The 22,476-nt window shown below is 36.8% G+C and overlaps 1 protein-coding gene across 2 annotated transcripts in view; it reads right to left on the bottom strand.

The window, feature by feature from the left end:
* The window catches only part of DDC (dopa decarboxylase), a 71,599-nt gene extending 49,751 nt beyond the window's left edge, over nucleotides 1-21,848 (bottom strand). The window contains exons 1-4 of one of the 2 annotated variants that reach the window (XM_014053615.2): nucleotides 21,773-21,848; nucleotides 10,458-10,665; nucleotides 4,917-5,135; nucleotides 805-918 (exon numbers count right to left, since the gene is read on the bottom strand). In XM_014053615.2, the coding sequence (XP_013909090.1) occupies nucleotides 805-918; nucleotides 4,917-5,117 (315 nt within the window). In that variant the 5' untranslated portion in view covers nucleotides 5,118-5,135; nucleotides 10,458-10,665; nucleotides 21,773-21,848. Of the gene's footprint in view, nucleotides 1-804; nucleotides 919-4,916; nucleotides 5,136-8,689; nucleotides 8,726-10,457; nucleotides 10,666-21,772 lie in introns of those variants that run through there. The other variant, XM_087713170.1, reaches the window with a different exon arrangement.
* Nucleotides 21,849-22,476: the final 628 nt, after the last annotated feature.

The following is a 22,476-nucleotide window of genomic DNA, read 5'->3' on the forward strand; positions in this document are numbered from 1 at the left end:
ATATTCCAAAATATTGCTTCCGTCTGATCTAAGGTTGCCATGGAGGCAGCCTAATAACAGATGTTCTGGTTTTCATCTTCTCTGATACAAGTCTTCCTATAGGAAACTGTTTCCACATAGATATACTGTAGGGATTAGTTTGTAACTTAGAATAGAAACTACTGAGAGTTTTAGGTTTTTTATTTTATGCAAAGGAAACACTTTTGTACATGCAGTTATGTTAAACCCTATATTTGTACAGGTAATCCTTGACAACAATTCGTTTAACTGTTCAAAGTTGCAATGGCACTGAAAAAAGTGACATGACTATTTTTCACACTTATGACCATTGCAGCATCCCCATGGTCATATGATTTACATTTGGATATTTGACAACTGACTCATTTATGAAGGTTGCAGTGTCCCAGGGTCATGGGATCAGCTTTTGCAACCTTCTGACAAGCAAAGTCAATGGAGAAATCAGATTCAGTTAACAACTGTGCTACTAATTTAAGAACAGCAGTGATTCACTTAACAAATGTGTCAAGAAAAGTCGTAAAACAAATTTCTCACTTAGCAGCATAAATTTTGGGCTGAATTGTGTTCATAAATTGAGGACTACCTGTATTGAAATGGTACAGCTCTCTCATAATCTACCACTTCAGTGAAAACTAAATTGTTGAAAGCCGTGTAGCTGATCTGTGGCTTCTGTGAGAAGAAAATATCGCCAAAAATCCATAGATATCTAACACTTTTTAAATAAAAGGCATATGTAGTAATTGTAGCTTTTAGAAACTAGTTCTTTCATGCCCACATAGAACTTACCCAGGAAAATCCAATGCATCCTATGCCCCCAGATAACATATCACCCAAAAGAGCCGGGAAAGAATTGGCAGTAGGGAAATAGGCAAAGAAGTAGGGACTGTGCCAATGAGTCACCTGTGGAAAAGAATATAAACAAAGATTTATCAGAATGAAAAGTCACAAGGCCTTGTTTTAACAAGCATGTTTAAAAAGTGCTGATATTGTCCAAATGTCAGACCATTCGTTGCTAATTATTTTGTTGTAGCTACACAGAACCAAGTAGATAACTATGTCTCCTAGTTTGCATTAATATTCCTGGCATGGAGTATGCTTAAGCTTTTTTACCTGAAGTCAAAGTGAGCAATTCAAATTGAAGCAATTTTCATACTTTTGGCAAGTTATGTCTACATGGCTTTTAAAAGGACCTATCTTTGTCTTTTACTAAAATTTCAAAAACATAAGGGAGAGCAGGGGAGAGGAGCAGGACAGGACCAGGACAAATCAGCACTTGTGAGAGTTCTAGAGCCCTAGTCAGGTTCTGTCTCATTTTATGTTTAAAAAGAAGCCTCTTAGCCTCTAAAACTAAATTTTAACAATATAATATCACTGGCAAATCAAGTTAGTTCAGGATAAAGGATAAACATACCAGTGGTGGGATTCAAATTTTTTACTACAGGTTCTGTGGGCATCGCTTGGTGGGCATGGCAGAGGAAGGATACTGTAAAATCTCCATTCCCTCCCCACTCCAGGGGAAGGTTACTGCAAAATCCCCAATTTCCTCTCCATCAGCTGGGATTCAGGAGGCAGAGAATAGATGGGGCGGAGCCAGTCAGAGGTAGTATTTACCGGTTTGCTGAACTACTCAAAATTTCCACTATTGGTTCTCTAGAACTGGTCAGAATCTACTGAATACCACCTCTGAAACATACCCAATCCCTTGAACTAATCACATTTGTCTCTAATTGCAAATATGATCATTGTGGTCTCATATTCAGGTTGTTAACAATGAAACAAAAATAATTCCATGCCATAATTAATGATGGATATAGAAATTGTTGGGGGGAAATTTATATTATAGAGCTTTGTAACACTTATATTTTTGATTATGTTGATGGAATCTGCAGTGTATTTCTTTTTTTATCACATATACCCTATAACATATTGGTATAAGCTACTGTAAAAATAGAAGGAGTTGACAATGTACAGTAAATTAAATGATCTGATCTGATCAAATAGCCTGGAAAACATCCTTTATTGAGGACGTTTTTCCCTAGTGAAATGTTTATTAGAGAATATTTAGCTCATTATTAGAATATCACCCAAAGGGACAATGATAAAATTATTCCAGTTGTTTTTGCAAAGAATTCAGATAGATACTTCAAGTAGATATATAGGTCATTTTTCAATTTACATTGCTATTTAAAATGTAAATGACAAAATTTAACAAAATAATTTTCACTCTCTCTATTTAAAGTATGCAAGTCCACAAAATGTTCAAACAAATTTTTTTTCAATGAGTATGTGATTCTTCTGACACAACAAATTGATGAATGATTTCCAATGATCTCAGCCTATTGTTAAATGAAAAATATAACTATTATAAGAAATCCAAGGGAAGTCTGGAAATTAAACTGTTGGCATGAGCCTGATAACCCATACTGAGATAGACAGATGGACAATAGATAGATAGATAGATAGATAGATAGATAGATAGATAGATAGATAGATAGATAGATGATAGATAGATAGATAGATAGATAGATAGATAGATAGATAGATAGATAGATAGATAGAAAATCTGTGTTGTTTGCCCAATGAAAGAGAAAAAGATCTGCTAAAAGGATATTGCAGAGAAAACTAAAGCCAATGCCTAGTAAATAAAATATTTCCTAAAAATTTATTTTTGTTGTTTAGAATCTTTTCAATTGTTCTTTATAGTTCTTTCTGTTTCAAACATTTTATATGACTTTCCAACTTAATCAAAGATTCAATTGAATCAGTTTCAGATCAAGTCTGCCGAGCAAAAATACATTTGATATCTCTAAACAAGCTATCACAATAATAGTACTGTATTTTTCAGAGTAAAAGACACACCAAGGTTTTGAAGAGGCAAATTTTTTTAAAAAAGTTTTGGCACTCTGCAGAAAACGCGCCCCCTTTTTTTTCAAAAAAGGACATGAATAGCCTTTAAGGAGGCTTGTAGAGTGCTCCTGGGGGGTGGAGGGCAAAAACGAGCAAAAAATTGCCTATTTTTCACAAAAATGGGCCTGGTTTTTTGTCAAAAAAGGGCATGCATAGCCTTTAGGAGGTTTATATAGTGACACTGGGGTGGGCAAATTGAACAAAAAAAAGGGCAATTTTTTTGCTCATTTCTGCCCTCCCCAGTCCCCAAGAGCAATCTGAAAGCCTCCTAAAAGCTATGCACTGTTTTGGTGAATGGGGAGGGGTTTCGGGAGGCAAAAAATGCTGTATTCAGTGTATAAGATGCACCCAGATTTTCAGCCTCATTTTTGAGGGGAAAAGGTGCATCTTATACTCTGAAAAATATGGCAATTGCTGTTTGAAGCTAGTTCTACTAACATTTTAACTGACATATCTTGTGATTGCAATGTTACAGGCACTTAACATAAAGCACTGAACTTTTGAGTTTCTAAAACAAATGTTCCCTAACCTGGTAATGAAATACTTGGAAATCAACTCACAAGACTGGACTTTCACTCTCATTCTTTATCTGAGCTACATATATTTGCCATTATTGCAAACTTAAGATAGTAAGCTTGTAGTTGTTTTGTCTGTTGATGGAATTGCTTGTGGAGTGCCAAACTTCAATAAACTTGTGAGCATGGTGGGTGCTAGCATGGCTGATGATTCTTGTATTACTCTAATCAAATTGGTGCTGTTCAATGGGATTTGGGATTGTTGCATTTGATTGCTATCTGGTGATCATGGATCCTGGTTTTCAATAGACATGATGTTTGTCCCACATAGAATTGTTTTCAATTGTTACAGTTGATTTTGTAAATTACATTGTTTTTTTCATCCTTCTGTATCTTGTCTTTGGTTCTAGATAATTGGCTGTGGGTTTGTGGGCTATTGTTATTCTTAGAGCTTGGAGAATTCTGGCTGTCATTTCTGACATCCCTTTTGTGTGTGATAGGCTTAGTTTTTGCGTGATAGATGACTGTGTGGTTTGTGGTGGTTTGGGTACTATGTGGCAGAATACAAAGTTTTTTGGATAGCCTTTTCAGAGAAAGACATCAAACAGCCATTTCTCTCCGCTTTTCTTACTGCTGTAAGGCTGCAGTATGTCCTGGCCCTTCTGAAGAGGGTCTGAATGCAGCTTCTTTTTTGTGTGCTTCAAAGCTGATCTGGTCCATGTATGTGGGTTTGTGGTAGATGCGGGTTTCCAGTTTTCTGTTGTCTTGTCTTCTTATATTGATGTCAAGGAATGGGAATCTTTTGTCTATTTCTCATATCAATTGAAAACCAGGATCCATGAACATCAGTTGTAGTAAAAATCATGATCCCAAATTCTTAATCTCTACCCATACTGAGACTCAACAGCACCAATTCAATTGGAAAAATACAAAAATCATTGGCCATGCTATCACCCACCACACCTATGAGTTTATTGACGGTTGGCACTCCACAAACAATTCCATCTACAGACACATTGATCTACAAACAGGCTACAAACCTCTGAGAATTCGAATCAATTGTACAACCAATTATGACATCACAAACCCGCAATCAACTCACAACCCCAGCCAAAACTTCATCTCCCAATGACACTCACCTGATGTGACCTCCCCATTTCAAGAGCCATCACAAGATCCTCACTTGACCCATCAGAAGACTTTCACCTGATGTGACCCACACACCTGATCCACCACAAGACCCATCATTAGACCATCCCCTGACATGACTCTCCCATCACAAGACTTAACGACCACACAAAATCCTTATAAACAGAAGAATATCACACTGACATTCCCTAAATTCAGCTACTAGCCTGGTAACAAAATATTTGGAAACCAACCCACAAGATTGGAGGCTGGACTTCCACTCTTATCTTAACTTTCTTGTCATCAGTATTAAAAATAAAATCTTCAAAACTGCTTAATTAATATTACCCCAGGCATAATTATCCTTTCAACATCTTTAAGGATGTCTTCAAATCTCTCAGGTGTTTCAGGTGCAAACTCTGGAATGAGGGCTCTTAAGTAACCTGGCTCTACATCAGGATAGACCTGTCGCTCCTCTATCTTCTCAATGTAATCTGCAATGTAATCCACCATCTCTTTTCCTCTTTTTCGAAATTCTGTGGCATCCATTTTAGGTTTTCAAGCAACCTAAAAGAAACACATTGGAAAGAAACACATTTTGGAGAAAATGCACAGGTATATTTGTCTTATCTTCTTTATATATGAAACTAATTGCAAACCAAGAGCCAAATTTCAGATAGGATTATCTCTTTGTTGCTGACTCATCCTGATCATGTACAATATGCACACCTGTATATATCTGCTTTCTCTTATGCGAAGAGCAAGTAGTTTATCATATCTTAACCTTAATAGGCTTTGCTTATCTACCCCTAGAACAAGGCCAGGCAAAGAACAAAGCCTTGTTTTCCCAGGGGGCTCTAGCCAAGGATGGAAGGGACAGTGATTCATATTAAAGGCTAGACAAGTCTATTGATTGAGTCTGTTAAATATTTAAATATATTTCATTTTCCAACTATTTTATGAAATTATAGAATTTTATTAACCTCTGGAAAGAGCCATAGAAATACAAATTCTTTCTCGCCAATATAGGATTATTACCACTGCATAATAAGAAAACAATGGGAAAGGGAGAAAAGGAAATTAAGGATATTTAATGCAATATAAATATCAGGCACAAATAACCAGGAACTCTAATTCCACTAAAAAGTTTGTTATATGCTCCCTATACACCAAATCTGGTTTACTTAACAGTCAAGGGAAATTGGTAGTAGAAAAGAGTTATTGGAATTCATAGATGGCCTGGACTTAGGTCTCTTGTGGTAGTAAGTGACTGCAAACTGAAGATGTATCTGACCCTACTTTTGGGTTCTGCCTGGTCATCTTCTACAATAGCCATATAGGCTTTATTTATCTATACCTTTTTTAACTAGGATGGATGAAAAGTTTCTTAAAATAATATGCAAGCATTGAAAAACATTAAATCTAACTACAGTATAGCAAAAATGCAGATTATATTTTAACTCTTAATGTCACTCAGATGACATTGTCCTCCTGGAGGCATTAAGCAAATTTGCATGACGGAAACTTACATGCACACAACATTGTTAGGCTTCCATATAAGTTAGAATCATGATAATGCAAATTGCATTTATTTATGTTTTCTCTCACCAAACACTGCGTGTTCACTGCACTAAATGTGTAATAACTGCAGAAAACAGCAGTGTTAACAAGAGCTGGAGGTATTATTCAGAACTTTATCATAAGTGTCATTTAGTGTATAATTATTCATGCACAGATAGTTCTCTTACCTGAAGAAAGTCTTAAATGAGAATAAAAGCATCAGCACTACAGCAATTTACAAATTCTGGTATATTTTGGGGAAACATTGTGGCAATTCAAGTAGTATAATATAGATGTGTTTTGTGTAAATGAAAAAGATAGATATTTGTCTTTAAAAACTTCTGATGTTGCTATATATCTATTATTTGCCAGTCTTCCTACCAAAATAAACACCTCTATAAATGATGCATTTACCATAAATTGCAATATAAACATAATTGGACAAAATATATTAATATAAATGCAGGCACAATATAGGCATGGGGTGCAGTTGGGTTCCTTAAGTCCCACAAAGGCTTATGAACCTGTTCCTCTCAGTGAATTAATTCCTCATACACATAGAAAAATAGGATTTTTTTAAAAAATCAAAATAACTGCATTTAACAAACAAATGATTATATATATATATATATATATATATATATATATATATATATATATATATATATATATATATATATATATATATATATATATATATATATATATATGTAGGTCTCTAGTTGTTCGGGTTTTCTCCCGCGTAGAATTGGAGATGTCTTGGAGACGTTTCGACGAAGTCTCATTCGTCATCTTCAGGCGGCTTCAGACTACTTCAGGTTTGGTGTTTCCAGGAGTAGTTTCCAGGACTACTCCTGGAAACACCAAACCTGAAGTAGTCTGAAGCCGCCTGAAGATGACGAATGAGACTTCGTCGAAACGTCGCCAAGACATCTCCAATTCTACGCGGGAGAAAACCCGAACAACTAGAGACCTACATACTAACACCCGTGAAAACCTCAGAAAATATATATATATATATATATATATATATATATATATATATATATATATATATATATGTATGTATGTATGTATGTATGTATGTATGTATGTATGTATGTATGTATATATGTATATATACATATATATGTATATATGTATGTGTGTGTGTGTGTGTGTGTGTATATATATATATATATACACACACACACACACATACACACATATACATATATACATATATATGTATATATACATATATACATACATACATACATACATACATATATATATATATATATATATATATATTTTCTGAGGTTATATATATATATATATATATATATATATATATATATATATATATATATATACCTGAGGTGTGTGTGTGTGTGTGTGTGTGTGTGTGTGTGTGTGTGTATATATATATATATATATATATATATATATATATATATATATATATATATATATATATATATATATATATATATATATATATATATATATAGTGTCACAACCCCTGGTATGCCCCAATTATGGGAGGAAACTAACTGCTTCCATTATCTGTCAATCGGCTCATCACAAGAGTCCATCGCGACAGAAACCCTGTTACTGTTGCCTTTGTTACATTTGTGTAGTATTTGTGCTGATAAATAAATAAAGGGAGACTAGTATAGATCTATTTCAAGCTATTTACCTTTAGCTTGATCTATTTCAAGCTATTTAGCTCTCATCAGCTAGCCATACCAGGTTCGAATCCCAGTAAGGGTATGGCTAGCTGATGAGAGCTAAATAGCTTGAAATAGATCTATACTAGTCTCCCTTTATTTATTTATCAGCACAAATGCAACACACACACACACACACACACACACACACACACACACACACACACACACACACACACACACACACACACACACACACACACACACACACACACACACACACACACACATATATATATATATATATATATATATATATATATATATATATATATATATATTCTTCTTTATACTGTAATGGAGTGTTGTGGGTGAAATGACTATAACACAAAAACTTCCTGAGCAGTAGATTAAAATGGAATACAAAAAAAAAACCAACCACATGTGTGATGTCAGGTGGTAGTGGTTAGAAGCAGAGAAACTACTTCTACACTGTTACCAAAAAAAATACATGGACAATTGTTATTTAGGCTCCAGCCAAGTCAAGGCTTTTTCTTCTATAATATGTAAAAGAATTGATTTTGATTATAGACAAATACTCAGTCAAAAAGCAATGAAGTCAATAGTGCACTTAAGTTTTGTTACATGTCACCACACCACCACCTGACATCACACATGCCCAAGATATCGAGGTTTCATAGACATGTATAGGCTAACTATCCAAATATAATTATTGATATCTTTCTCACTTTTTTTGTGAAGATGTCTAAAATAGTTTTTCTGTGTAGCATTATTTGTTGCTTCATTTTCATTACTTTAAGAACCACATAAAACACTGAATTAATGAGTTAATAGGAGAGGTATCTAATACTCTCATCAAAACAATTTAAAATAACTAACTTGACTTACTGACTGAAAGTTCTTCTTAGGAAAAGAGCATTTCTACTGAAATTAGATAGACAGAGGATTATCCGTAAGCACAACAGAAGTAAATACACTAGCAATCAACTCCTATAACTTAACTATTTTGAAAGAGCAGATGCTAATACAATTATGACTAGAAATCTGATTGATGTTCATATTAAAGAAATTTCAATTCAATTGTTTCATTATTATACAAAGAATATAACAGTACAGCCCCTGTTGGAGGGTCTCATCAACCACTTTCTGATATGTTTCCAACCTTATAATTATGTAATACATTTTTCCATGATATTTTCCAAACTCTTATAAAAATAATTGAAAGGATGAGATAATATTGTTGCAGCAGATTGAGGGTTTATTGATCAATCTACTTACGAATGACCAGGACCACGAAGGTGCGAGAGAAACAGGTTTATTGATGCATCGAGTTCAGCGTGTTCACACACCAAAATCTGAACTGCCAGGGCTACACCCAGGGCAGTGATTTTATACCTTTAATCAAACTTCGTCAATCAGAAGGCGTTACAAGAGGCGTATTCATACAAAACATCAAAGACCTTGCTTAGGACAGGGAAGTACATTTTGGAAAAGTACAAAAGCAGAAATGAATACAAAAATCTTAAAAACAAGTAAGTAAAATGCTGATGCTATGTCCACAGTATTCTGTAACTTTGCTATTCTCAGTATCTTACACCCATGTTGATTTCCTGTGCTATCCTTGTGCAGTAGCTTGTGACATGTTCAGGTAATATTTGTAATACTTATGAGGAAGTTTGAAGTAAAGTGCACCAAAGCTAAATGTCAAGCTAATATGAAGTTATAGTTTTCAGCGTATTAAAGGCTTCTCAGCCTGGCAGACCCCTGGTGGGTTTACCTGTGTACCCCCTCCTGCCTCAATATGACTTTCCAATATTACTATTACTACTACTTCAAGAATACTTTAAAAACATTAATAACCTCCTTACTATCTACAGCATAATCACACTTAATAGTTCAGTAATTAAACCAGCCTAAACAGGAATAAAACAGATTCATCTGATATATTAGGATAAAACAAGAGAAAGAATATATTAAAATTTATTTTAATAGAAATGTCAAAATAATGAATATTATTTTCATTTTTGTAATTAAAATACTTACTTTCTTTTAATAAAACAATTTCCACACTTATGTGTGCCTTCAAGTAATAATACTAATAGTTCTACTAACATTAGTAAATGTAAATTTTTCTTCTTTCATTTTAAAGTTTTTAATTTATTTGAGAATGTGTTCTGCTTAAGTTCCTTTATGTTGAAATATATAGGTTAGGCCTAAGATCAAGTTCAATTATTGTGAACATAAAACAAATAATTAAGCAGTCATTTATATCCTTCTATAAATCTCCAGTATTGCTAAAGCATGATTAAGAGTATATTTGTTATTATTAGACGTAATGTTGGTGCACCATATCTATTTTACTATATTAAAGCTTAATTTTTCTGTACTATACAGTTACTATACAATTTTTCTGTAATGTACAGAAAATCAGTATATTTTGAAATATTAACCTATTTCTTCCTCAGATACAAACATCTTACAAGATACTAAAAAGCCCAAGCAGAACAATAAAATGCTAACATTAGTATACTGACTAACTGAATCCTCACTGAAATTCTGCTATCAGGGAGATGTTTTTCATCAAGATCCAAGCCGGGGATAATTACATTAAGATGATTTCAATAACTAAGTTTAAATGATAAAGACTTTTACTTACTGTTTGAGAGATTTTGTTTTCTCTGTTTCCCCAGCTGCTTTCTTTGTGACAGTTATAAGAAGAGGATGCTCTTGTCCGTTTATATTGAGAGTAAGTAGTTTCCATCAACCAATCAGAGAATGCTTTGCAGTTTAATATTCTGAGCATCACACTTTCTCTCCTGTTTTTCATCCATTCATTTGTACTCAACACAAACACTATGCCAAACCTAAAGCAAATAAATATGCCTTCATATTTGCTGGGAAATTGAATGCACTATTCATCTGTGGTTGATCAATTGTCTTTCACTGTTGCAGGAGATTCTAAATGTACTGTTTTAAATGGGCACACAGATATTCATTTAAGAAAATATTTGAGCACAATTAGTATCCCACACTGTTATATTTGAGCGTGTGGAGAATAGCTTTCTAAGCATCATGCTGGGAACACATCAATCAAAGGCCTATCTGTAGACACAGGATTAATATAGAGCTGTATCTATTCAAAGCTTTATGAAAACTGTGTTTCATTTATAAATCCACTGAACACACATGGAAAAACTGTAAACAGAAAGGAAGCAAAACAGAATGAAACTCAGAAACAGATGTTAGATCATGCAATTTTTCTTCAAACATTGCAGATGTGCATTGCAAGATTATTATTATTTTATTATTATGCAGTTTTGCATTCCAGTTATCTCTGGGAAACAGTCTTAGAAGGAAAACCATATGGATTGTTTAAGGATGCTTATGATTTTTCACTTTAAATGTTTTTTACCAGATCACTATTCCAGTGAAAATAGTCATAATATTAAGCAAACTAATTTGGAAATAAGCCATTAACCAGACTGTGTAGTTGACTGTAATATTTTAAAGACCAAGGAGCTTCATCCAATATGTAGGTATTTCTGTAAAGTATACTGTGCTTCTTGCTTTAAATACCATAGAAAGTTCAGGTTTTTTTTTGTCTGTTGTCTTCTTTGGGGGATGCCTTCTACTTTACTCTATATACTTTATGTGTTTGCTGAACCAAATGCAGGCCCTTCCTTTCTCACCTTAGGGCAATCCTCCAAAATAAATACATTCACATACTGGCTAAGTTCAAGGAACACACCAAATACTAATCTCATGAGGGGAGGGGAGGGGAGGAGGGGGGAGGAGAGGAGAACCTTACTTTTTTCCACATTAAATTTCATGTTGTTGTACAGGATCCACTGTTCAAGTCTGTCAAGATATTTTTGGATCCTGAGCTTATCTTCTGGGATGTTGGCTATTTCTGCCAGTTTAGTGTAAGGTGACCAGATTTTCAGATTGGTAAAGAGGGACACCATTGACGCGGGGGGGGGGGGGGGCGGCGGCTTGATAAAAAAAATTTATTTTGTCAAAAGGTCACACAAGGCGATTATATGACCCCAGGACACTGAAAGCATCATAAATATGAATCTGTTGCCAAACATCAAAATTTGGACCACGTGACCATGAGGATGCTTCAATGGTCGCTAAGTATGAAAAATGGTCGCTAAGTGTGAAAAATGGTCATCGGCAGTTGTAACTTTGGTCACTAAATGAACTGTTTGAAAGCTAAAGCTAGCTTGCATTATGCTAGCTTACATTTTCAAGAGAGAGAAGCTAAACTCCTTATTAGAATTGAAATAGAAATGAGTAGAGTAGAGTACAATAGTTTATTACCCAAGTGTGATTGGAACCCCCAAGGAATTTGTCTTAGGTGTACATAAATAAAATAAAATACAATACATTCATCAAGAATCATAAGCTACAACACAGTGATAGTCTCTCTCTCTCTCTCTCTCTCTCTCACACACACACACACACACATACACACACACACACACACACACACACACACACACACAAATACACACACACTCCTCCTCTGGATTCAATGGGGTTTAGGAAATCTCCCACCCTCATACACTCCTTCTTTCTTTCTCTCTTCCCTCCTCTGGATTCAATGGGATTTTTAGAAAATCCCCACTCCTGTGCACACACTTCCTCTTTCTTTCTTTCTTCCCTCCTCTGGATTCACACACACACACACACATCCCGCCCTCCCAACTTCCAAGTAGAAAAAGAAATCTTACAGAATTATTCAAAAAATAATTTTAAAGAGAAAACACGTCTTCACCTCATCCGGAGATTCCTTCTCCTCCCCCCACCCCCGCTTCTCACCGCCTCAAGAAAGAGAGCAAACCAAGCAGCCGGGAAATAGATCACTCAGCTGATTCGTCAGTCGCCCCGCGCTCATCAAAACAAGCGTGTTGGGCAGGAAGGGAAGGCTTCTGGCGGCTCCCGGGCAGCGATCCCACTGCCATCCGCTGCCATGCAGCAATCGAAACTTGGCAATCGAAACCATGAGGTCTCCATTCAAAACACACACACACACACACCACACACACACACACAGCCAGCTCCTTGTTAAAGGAAATTCTTTGCATTCTTTGAAAGTATTCAGATGCAGTCAAACTGGATCCAATTTAAAAGTAAGAAGAAACTTCCCACAGCGACAACGATTAACCAGAGCAACAGCTTTTCTCTGGAAGTTGTGAGTGCTCCGATACTGGAAGTTTTAAAGAATAAACTGAACAGCCATTGATCAAAAATGGTATAGCGTTTCCTGCCTGAGCAGGGAGCGGAGGATTGGAGTAGAAGACTTCCAAGGACAAGACCCCTTCCAGCTCTGGTTATTCTATGCATGTTCCATGTTCTATCTCTCTCTCTCACACACACACACACACATCCTGCCCTCCCAACTTCCAAGTAGAAAAAGAAATCTTACAGAATTATTCAAAAAATAATTTTAAAGAGAAAACACGTCTTCACCTCATCCGGAGATTCCTCCCCCCCCCCGCTTCTCACCGCCTCAAGAAAGAGAGCAAACCAAGCAGCCGGGAAATAGATCACTCAGCTGATTCGTCAGTCGCCCCGCGCTCATCAAAACAAGCGTGTTGGGCAGGAAGGGAAGGCTTCTGGCGGCTCCCGGGCGGCGATCCCACTGCCATCCGCTCGCGCCTCTTCTTTGGATGCCCAAAGCCTTCCAGCCCACTCAGGGCGAGTCAGCTGCAGTGCAGCCGGTGGTGGGCAGGAAGGTTTTCGGGCAGCTCCTGGGCGGCAGGTGTCTGGGTGGGAAGAGCCGGAGGGGGTGGCGGTGGCATTTTCGCTGCAGAGCAGAGGCGCACGATCACGAACGGACTTCGCGGCAAGAGGAGAGGGTGGGGGGGCAGCGGCAGCCGCCCGCAGAGAACCTCCACGTGGTTCAGGGGCTTCTGCCGGGCGGCGGGAGCCCAGGAAGCGAGAGGAAGTTCTCTGCGGGCGGCTGCAGCTGCCCCCACCCTCTCGGAGGTGGCGATCCCAATCACGAACGGACTCCGCGGAAGGGTGGGGGCAGCTGCAGCCGCCCGCAGAGAACTTCCTCTCGCTTCCGGGGCTCCCGCCGCCCGGCAGAAGCCCCTGAACCACGTGGAGGTTCTCTGCGGGCGGCTGCAGCTGCCCCCACCCTTTCCTCCTGCCGCGGCGAGCGGAAAATTCTCTGATTATTAGATAGAATAGATTAGATTACTCACCAGTGAGTAATCGCAGCTGCAACTCCAAAAGACGAAAGGAAATGGAGACTCGCGCAGGCGTGCTCAGCTAAGCGGAGTCCAGCCAATCAGTGAGCTGGTTGGGATGGGAAATTTTCAGCACGTGGCGTGCTGAAAATTTCCCATCCCAGCCAGTTCACTGATTGGCTGGAGTCCAGGCCAATCCAATCAGTGAGCGGCAGGCTGGGCTGGCTTAAATTTGTAGGTAGGTAGGATAGAGAACAGAACGATGAGCCAGCCCAGCAAGCTAGCAGCTGATGGGCAGGAGCTGCGAGCGCCAAAAAAAGCGTGCTTTTTAAAAAAGCAGGCGGGACGCGGGAAAATGCATTAAAAAACGGGGGTGTCCCGCCAAAAGCGGGATGTCTGGTCACCTTAGTTTAGTGTCATGAGCAAATTTGATGAGTTCCCTTTCTATTTCCTCATCTAAGTCATTTATTAAAATGTTGAAGGGTACTGGGTCTAAGACAGAACTTTGTGGTATCCCACTGCTTATTTCCTCCCTTGTAGATGTAGTTCCATTAAGGACCACTCTTTCAATAGAGTTTATCAGGCAGTTACAAATCCATCTAGTGCTGATGCAATCTATCACACATTTTTTTGGCTTACCAAGAAGTAGGTTGTGATCTACTTGGTAAAATGCCTTGCTGAAGTCTAAATATACTGTCCACAGCATTTTGCTGATCTACTAATTTAGTCACTTTGTTGAAGAATAAAATAAGATTGGTTTGGCATTATCTGTTTTAACAAATCTGTGCTGGCTTCTAGTTATGCCTTTATTTGTTTCTAGATGTTCACAAATCTGTTTTTTTTTAAATTATTTTTTACAGTATCTTCTCAGGTATTGAGGTTAGTCTGATTGGTCTGTAGTTTCCTGGATCTGCCCCCCCCTTTTGATGATTGGAACCACTTTAACTAATTCTTAAGAATTAATTCTTAAATTTGAATAGATTCCTAACCACTTAGCTGACAACTTTGTCATCCAAAAGATAGAGGATAGAATTAGAGGGACAGCCATACTGGACTTAATTCTTACTAACAGAGAAGAAATGATAGAGGGAGTTGAAATTATAGGAACATTGGGTGAGAGTGACTATGCCTCTTTATTAAATATGTTTCAGATATCCTCTTTTAAACAATATGTTTATTTTCCAGCTAGTTCTCTCTCAGAATCCTTTACAGCAGAACTGAACCCAATTTTAAGAATTTGGCCAAAATTGTCTTGTATAATTATAAGTTGACCTGTTGCATAATATACTGGTTTCCAGTTATAAATTTATTCATTTCCAGATGTTTGCAGATCTGTTTTTTTAAATTATCTTTTCCGGTATCTTCAAAGGTATTTATATTGTTAGGCTGATTGTTCTGAAGCTTCCTGGGTCTGTTTCCCCTTCCCTTTTTTTGAAGTTGGGAACCAAATCAGTGGTGGGTTCCTACGAGTTCGGACCGGTTTGACCAAACTAGCAGTGGTTTGGCGGCCTGGGTCGCTTGAACTGACAGTGATCCAGGCCTACCACACACCTGAACTGGTTCTCCAGGTGGCGCTGTAGGCACTACCATCTTGTTTTTCACTTCTGCACATGTGCAGAACAATTTTTATTGCACTGTATTATTGAAAGATATGGAACAATGGTTCTGAGATAACATATGCCAGCTCCTTCAGAACTCTGGGATATAATATGTAAAGGCCCAGTGATTTATATTCATCAAGATCAAACAGTTGTTCTCTTACTATTTTCTTCCTTATTTTAATTTTTAATTCTAAAACTGTCTTTTACAGTTATGTTTTTGGTAGGTTGGGCTATAGTTTCTTTTTGCACAAAGCCCAATGCAAAGAATGAGTTAAGCAATTCTGCTTTCTCTCTACAGCCTGTTACTTCCTTTAGGGAAAAATAGAGATCTAGAATAAACTCCTACTAAATTTTTGTTGATCTACAAAATATTGGCATTTGCTTTATAATTTACAATTAAACATATCATAATTTTTAAAAGAACTAAAAAAATTAATCTAGTCATTCTACTATCTAATTTTTGAATCACTATATTTGGATTTAAACAATTAATAATCATTAGCTATGTGGCTACTGTGCATACTGCCATTATATCAATAGTTGTATTTAAAAAATAAATAAATAATAAATATAGCACTATTTACATTGTTATGAGAAGAAACCAGAGATCTGATAAACACTCAGGCCCTTGAAAACTTGACTTATAAGACCTTGATATGGCAGAATAACTGCTCCTCCTATAGGCCATTCTGTTAACTGCAAACATTGCATAAACATTTCTGAGCTACAAATATGGGAAGTATTGTGCATTAAAAGAAATAAAAAACATATATTTGATCATTATTTTTCCCTTTCTTTTTTAAAGCAGAAATAACATATTAACATTTCTTTAGAAATCAGATTAGGAGGGATTAAATTCTCTAAGCAACAATAAAATCTGCTTTGTAAGTTAGCTAATATGACCTTTTCAAATCAGAAGCCTTCAAAGTAAAAATAATGAACTATTTTTAAATCAAGCATAAAATTTTGTTAGCCAGAAAAGCTGGTGGTTTATTGCCCTCCAGTAGACTCAGAGTCAGAAAGGTGATCTTAAAAAGTATTATTTATTTATACACATAAATAAAAAGAAGTCACAACACAATTTGCTTTCAGGCACCAAGATTTTTATGTTTTTAATTGAGAAAAAAATGAGTTTATTCATTCATTACAGTAATTTGACACATCACTGACATTTTTGTACCTGCCCACTGCTTTTCCATATATACAATTCCACATGCTTACCATGATCCTGTTAATGCTCATCTAGAACATAGAATAACACAATTGGAAGGGACCTTTGAGGTCACCTAGTCCAACTCCCTGCACAAGCAGGAGAGTCCATATCAGGGGTGTCAAACTAGATTTCTTCGAGGACCAGATCAACATTGTAGTTCTTCTCCACAGTCTGGTTAGGGAGTGGGGAGAGACGGGATGGACACTGATCTGTTTAAAAAGGATTCCTCTCATTCAAAGAGAGAACTTCAACTCTCAGTTTTCAATCCCTTTTATAGTCAAAGAAAATTCAACAGAAAAGTTGAATGAACTAGGACAAAAGTAACCCCTCCTTTGCAGAGAAAATCATACATGGAATCAAACATATTACATGTAACAACACATATGTTCATTTAAATGAATTCTGAGAAAAGCAGCAGGGTAAAAATTAAGAAGTTAATGAGGAAAAAAGAAATACGGTTATTTGGAATTTATTTATTGCCAGATGTTGTTATACCCTCTTCCCTCCAGTAGATGGCATTCACAATCTCGCAATCAGTCAAATCAGTAAATTGTCAATATTGTCAAGAGTCAAAATTTTTAAATCCATTCAATATAGATCTTTCTACTTTCTCTATATCCTTCCTTCCTCCATTTTTTAGATGTTTAATCCAAATATTTTAGCCATAAACTTCTTGGGCAGTCACCATTTTTTTCCTTCTTCTCTTCCCATCTCTTTGTTTCCAAATGCCACTTAGCCGTTGCTTTAGATCGCTAAAAAAAAATTAAGTTCCAAATTAAATATGTTTCTTTACCCTTGGGTCAGCCAGCTTTCTGCCCGGTCTCCACATTCTGTCTGATCATTGCTCCTGCTCTAAACTTGATCTGGATTGACCCAACTTCAGAGCGGTCATTGAAGATGGCTGTCACCCCCACTGCCAGTCTAGAGAGCTTTGTTTCGGACCTGCCAAGGAGCTTGCCTTGCTCCTTGTGGTCACAAAAATGCCTCTCTTTCTTCACTGTCACTTCAGGATGGTTCTGGCCCAAAGAGCCTCCCAACAACGGTTCACTGGCTGGAGACTCCTCAGAGCTTGCTATTTCCCCTGCTGTTCCGCCACTATGCTTCTGGGTTCTCTTCATAACTTCTGATGGTTTATCTGCTGTGTGTGTTTTTTTTTTAAAGACCTGTTATCTGAATCTCCTTATCTAGGGAATTCTCTTTCAAGGGCATAGTCAGAGGTGGGTTCCTACCGGTTTGGCTGAATAGGTAGTAACTCAGCCGGACACATGACTGGTTCTATCCCGGATGCCACCATCTTTATTTTCTGTTCTGCACATACACAAAACAATCTTCATTTTAAAAATGTATTTTTCCTTTTTTTAATGGTGTGCACATGCCAATCCCAGAGATGGGCCATTTTTTCATAAAAATTGAGGCATTTTTGCCTTCCCGCAGCCTTCAGAAGCACTTTGCAGGGTTCAGAAGGGCTCGGGGAAGGGGAAAATACCCTGTTTTTGTGAAAAATGAGTGTTTTTCATAAAAGATGAGACATTTTTGCATTTCCCCAGCCTGCTGAAGGCTGCAGAGTGCTTATGGGGGATGGGGAGGACAAAAACCTTTTTTCCTTACTGGGTAGTTTGCAGGCACTCCCTTAGCGAGGCTGGAGGGGCCCCACCTCTCAAAACTTTTTGCCCCCGTTTCAGTGGACATGGCTTGGTGAGGGGGCCATGTGACTAAGTGTGCATGAATGATGTCACGTTGGCCACATCCACTCTGTCACAGTCCCCCATCTAGCCACGCCCACTGAACCAGTAGTAAAAAAAATTGAAATCCACCCCTGGGCATAGTTAATACATTATCCTTTTTGTTTGAAAGTCCTTTATATTTACTATATCTGAAGAATTATTTCCAAACTTCCCTGTTGGTCCCCTTTTTCATTCTTATTAGTATTGCCAGAACTTTGTGTTACTACAGACTCTTAGTTTGAACTTTTTGATTAAAAAATGTAAAGGATTGTTTCAAGGATTCTATGCTTTCTTTAAGTGCCAAATATTCAAATAGTCATTGCTTAGAAATAAAGTAAATTACGTTTTTTCTTTTTTCTCTCTTTTTGCTTCCCTATGACAGTAATTCAGAAGCTCATGTCAACTAGCACAACCGATGATGTAGCTGATCCTAGCAAACTAAAGATGTTGTGGCAATCTGGTTCCTCTTGTAGTGAAGACAACAATTTTATCAGTTGTTTATGCTTAATTTTGTTTTTAAATCCAACACATCGGGTAATTATCCAGAGTTTAGTTCATAACCTAATAACGTATAATCTGATGAGCCATTTCCACATATAATATAGGCTTGCATGTCTCTCACCTCATGACTCTCAGGAGACAGCCAGTGAAATCCCCTCTACTACTACTACTTGCAGCTCTGCCTGGCACTTTGCTGGGGAAGGGAGAACAACGGGAGCAGAAGACCACAAGGGAAACTGCAGCATGTCCCCTCTCTGGTATGCCTTCAAGGACTTATTTCCAGGAACAAAGAGCACTCCCTTGACACTGGTGGTTTCCTGTCAGCACTGCCTAGCCAGCAGGCATTTGGTCCTTCTTATTTTATATATAATATAGGCCATTCTCACTTCCTTTACAATCTTAAAGAGACCCACAGTGAAGCTTCATCTTCCTTGGCTGATCTGTGAAACTGCCTGCCATTTTGATGGGGTAAGGATAGTTTGAGTCACTTCCATGTGCTTCTCTTATTTGCCACCACTTTCAAAAGCAGTTAATGCCCATTTGCCTTTTGGACCTTGTCACCATCTAATTGAGTGCAGGGGCTTTTGTTTCCATCTATTTTGAAAGCCAGGAAAGTCTACAGAATAGTCTGGCTGCCAGCAGTTGCTAGGACATTTAGTTCACACTGTCATGCTTCCCAGGATGCACCATGAGGGGGTGAACTAACTTCACAGCCTTGGTGACAGACTCCTATCCAAAGACCTTGAAATCTTGGGGAAATTCTTCACTGCCTGGAGACTCACTCCTAGAACCAGCAAAGCAGTAACTATGTGCTTTCACCTTAACAGCAAACTAGCTTATGAAGCATTGAAGATCTATTTAAACAACAACTTAGTCCCCTATGATCCCCATCCAATGTACCTTGGAATAACGTTGAATTAAACTGTCTTCCACAAGAAACACCTAGATAATACAGTTGCAAAAATCAACAACATACTTCAGAAATTATGTGGAACTAAATGGGGAACTTCAGCTGCCACCTTAGATCAGCTAGGGTTGATCTATTCCACAGCAGAATACTGTACCCCTGAAACAGCTGTGAAAGAAGCAAGTTAGATGCCAGATTCAACCATATCATGAGGATTATAAGTGGATGTATTTGATTTGTTCAATTTTTGCCCCTTAATGTATTTTTTCAATAATCTTTAGAGCTGGGAAGAAGAATAATGTAGGGAAGCATGCAGTCCTGGAATCATTCCAGCTCTTTAATAGCAGTTCAGCTCTGGGTCCTGTGGCAGAAGAAAGGTGGGGCTTAAGAATATAAGAATTGCCAGTATTCCAACTGCTAATTGCTTTGTAAATACATAGGGGATTGCTCCCCTTCTCTGTGTTTGTCTCTCTATGTGTGGGTGTATGTGAATCATGTGCAGCTTCCAGCTCCATTTTAGAACTCAAACTTTATTTTACAAGTTTTTCTGGCATATCACATCTGGTACTGTGCTGTGCTACTTTTGTAGCATTATCCTGCTGATGAACAGAAGGTCAGAATTCTAAGTCCCTTGCATAATTTATTCCCAACATTCCATCAGATTGGAAAAATAAAAGTTATAATTCAGAAAGTCAAACACTGAAGCAGGTCCTTGTGTCTTTAATTTTCATGATCTACAGTCTGACGGTGCAGTATCTTCCTTAGATAGCATTAACGTTGATCAACTTTTTCCACACTTTCTCTGCCCTACTGTTTATCAAAACTTTAAAAAATGTGATTCTACACATTTCTTGAGGCAGTATCAATGGCTAGTGCTGCTTCTCTCAGCTGCCCATGTTTATTCTTGGTTGTTCATTTGCAGTTAAGCAAACATGGGACATTGCCCTGGGAGGTGTCAAACATGAATCCAGTATTTTGCTCCCTTGGCTAATTTAATATACAGAATTCTGAATAATAAAAGGGAAGGCTTAACCTATATTCTACTTCTATATATCTTTACATATATCTACAATATGTACTGTATATTTTTATTTTTGTTACATTTTATTAATTTAATTTAATTAGATAAAAATAAATTTATCTCCATATATAGATCCCTCTCTGCCATCTCTCCTGCCCTTTAGAACATCCTATTCCTAGAGTTGAGGTGAACCCCACTTTTCTAACTTTCTGAAAGAGTGTTAAAACCTGACTTTGCCAATTGTCACAGGTAGAAGAGTGTTAGGCAACCCTGGGGGTGAATTGTGATGCGAGGGTGCTCTCTTTGCCTGTTTTAACTTGCAATTTCTCAATTTTAACTTTGGTCTTAACTCTTTGTGTTAACTTTGTTGTATTTATGCTTTTATACCTCTTTTTATGTTTTTATTATGAATTGCCCAGAACCTCTTAGGTGTAACAGGCAGTGCAAAAATCTAATAAATAAAAAAATACATTTAAAATGTAAGAAAGCAATGCAAAATGCTTGGACATTTGGAATGTCTCTCTCTTGTTTAAAATGCAATATTTTTTGTATAACAGCTGCAACTGCAAAAATCAATTAATATGGGTACTCATATCATAATTATTATAAAGCAAATTTACAATTTTAAAAAACAACATATGGTTATAAAAATTAATAAAACTTCATCCATGACAGTTTTGAAAACAGAGTACAACATTCAATATCTGTTTTAATGTAGTATTAAAATTTTCAGAAAAAAATACTACAAAGGTTAATTGAGAATACTCTGATCTCAGTACAGAAATAAGCTTAAATTCTACTTACTATTTTCCTATAATGCTCAAGTGTTCTAGCTAAACGGGATAGTACTGTATAATTTTTTTCAGTAACAAACTTCAAAGTCTCTAAGAGCTCTAATCAGAAGAAAGGTCATTCTGTTTTATAACATCTAACCCATATTGAACATAACAATCATTAACTTTCTGTGACACAAATTGTATTTCTACTATTTTTTTGTTTGTAAGCACTTTTTAAAATTATCCTAAACTATCAGGTTTGGAAATTTGAATATCAATTATCTTGTGCTGACTGCAATGGAATTAAGTAAAATAAGCTTAAAAATAAACTTTCGTTGGAAGATTTATTTATTTATTTCTTAGACTTTGTTTGCCAACTATCCTGCCTAGAGGTCGGCTAACTAACATTGAAAGGCAATAAAATATTAGAAAAATAGTTATAATAATTTACAATTAAAAAGATGAAGATGCAGAAGCGATGTCCATAATTATCTCCTCAAAAATTCTTAATCATCCAGTTAACTTGAACTTCAGTTTTGCTATCCTACCAACTTGCTCATGCAATTTCTCTTTATTTTTATCCTGCTTTTCAATTACAATATGCAAAATGATTTGATATGGAATGTGGGATGTTATTCACAATTTGTAAATACTTCTGTCATTATTCATCTCAGCTTAATTCATAATGTCCTCCTTTGCTCAAGAACCTTAATATGTAGAGCCATGATGGCT

The sequence above is a fragment of the Thamnophis sirtalis genome, unplaced genomic scaffold (assembly GCF_051295495.1).
Source record: "Thamnophis sirtalis isolate CommonGarterSnake01/CBP01778 unplaced genomic scaffold, rThaSir2_p1.2 scaffold_4, whole genome shotgun sequence".
Taxonomy (NCBI): domain Eukaryota; kingdom Metazoa; phylum Chordata; class Lepidosauria; order Squamata; family Natricidae; genus Thamnophis; species Thamnophis sirtalis.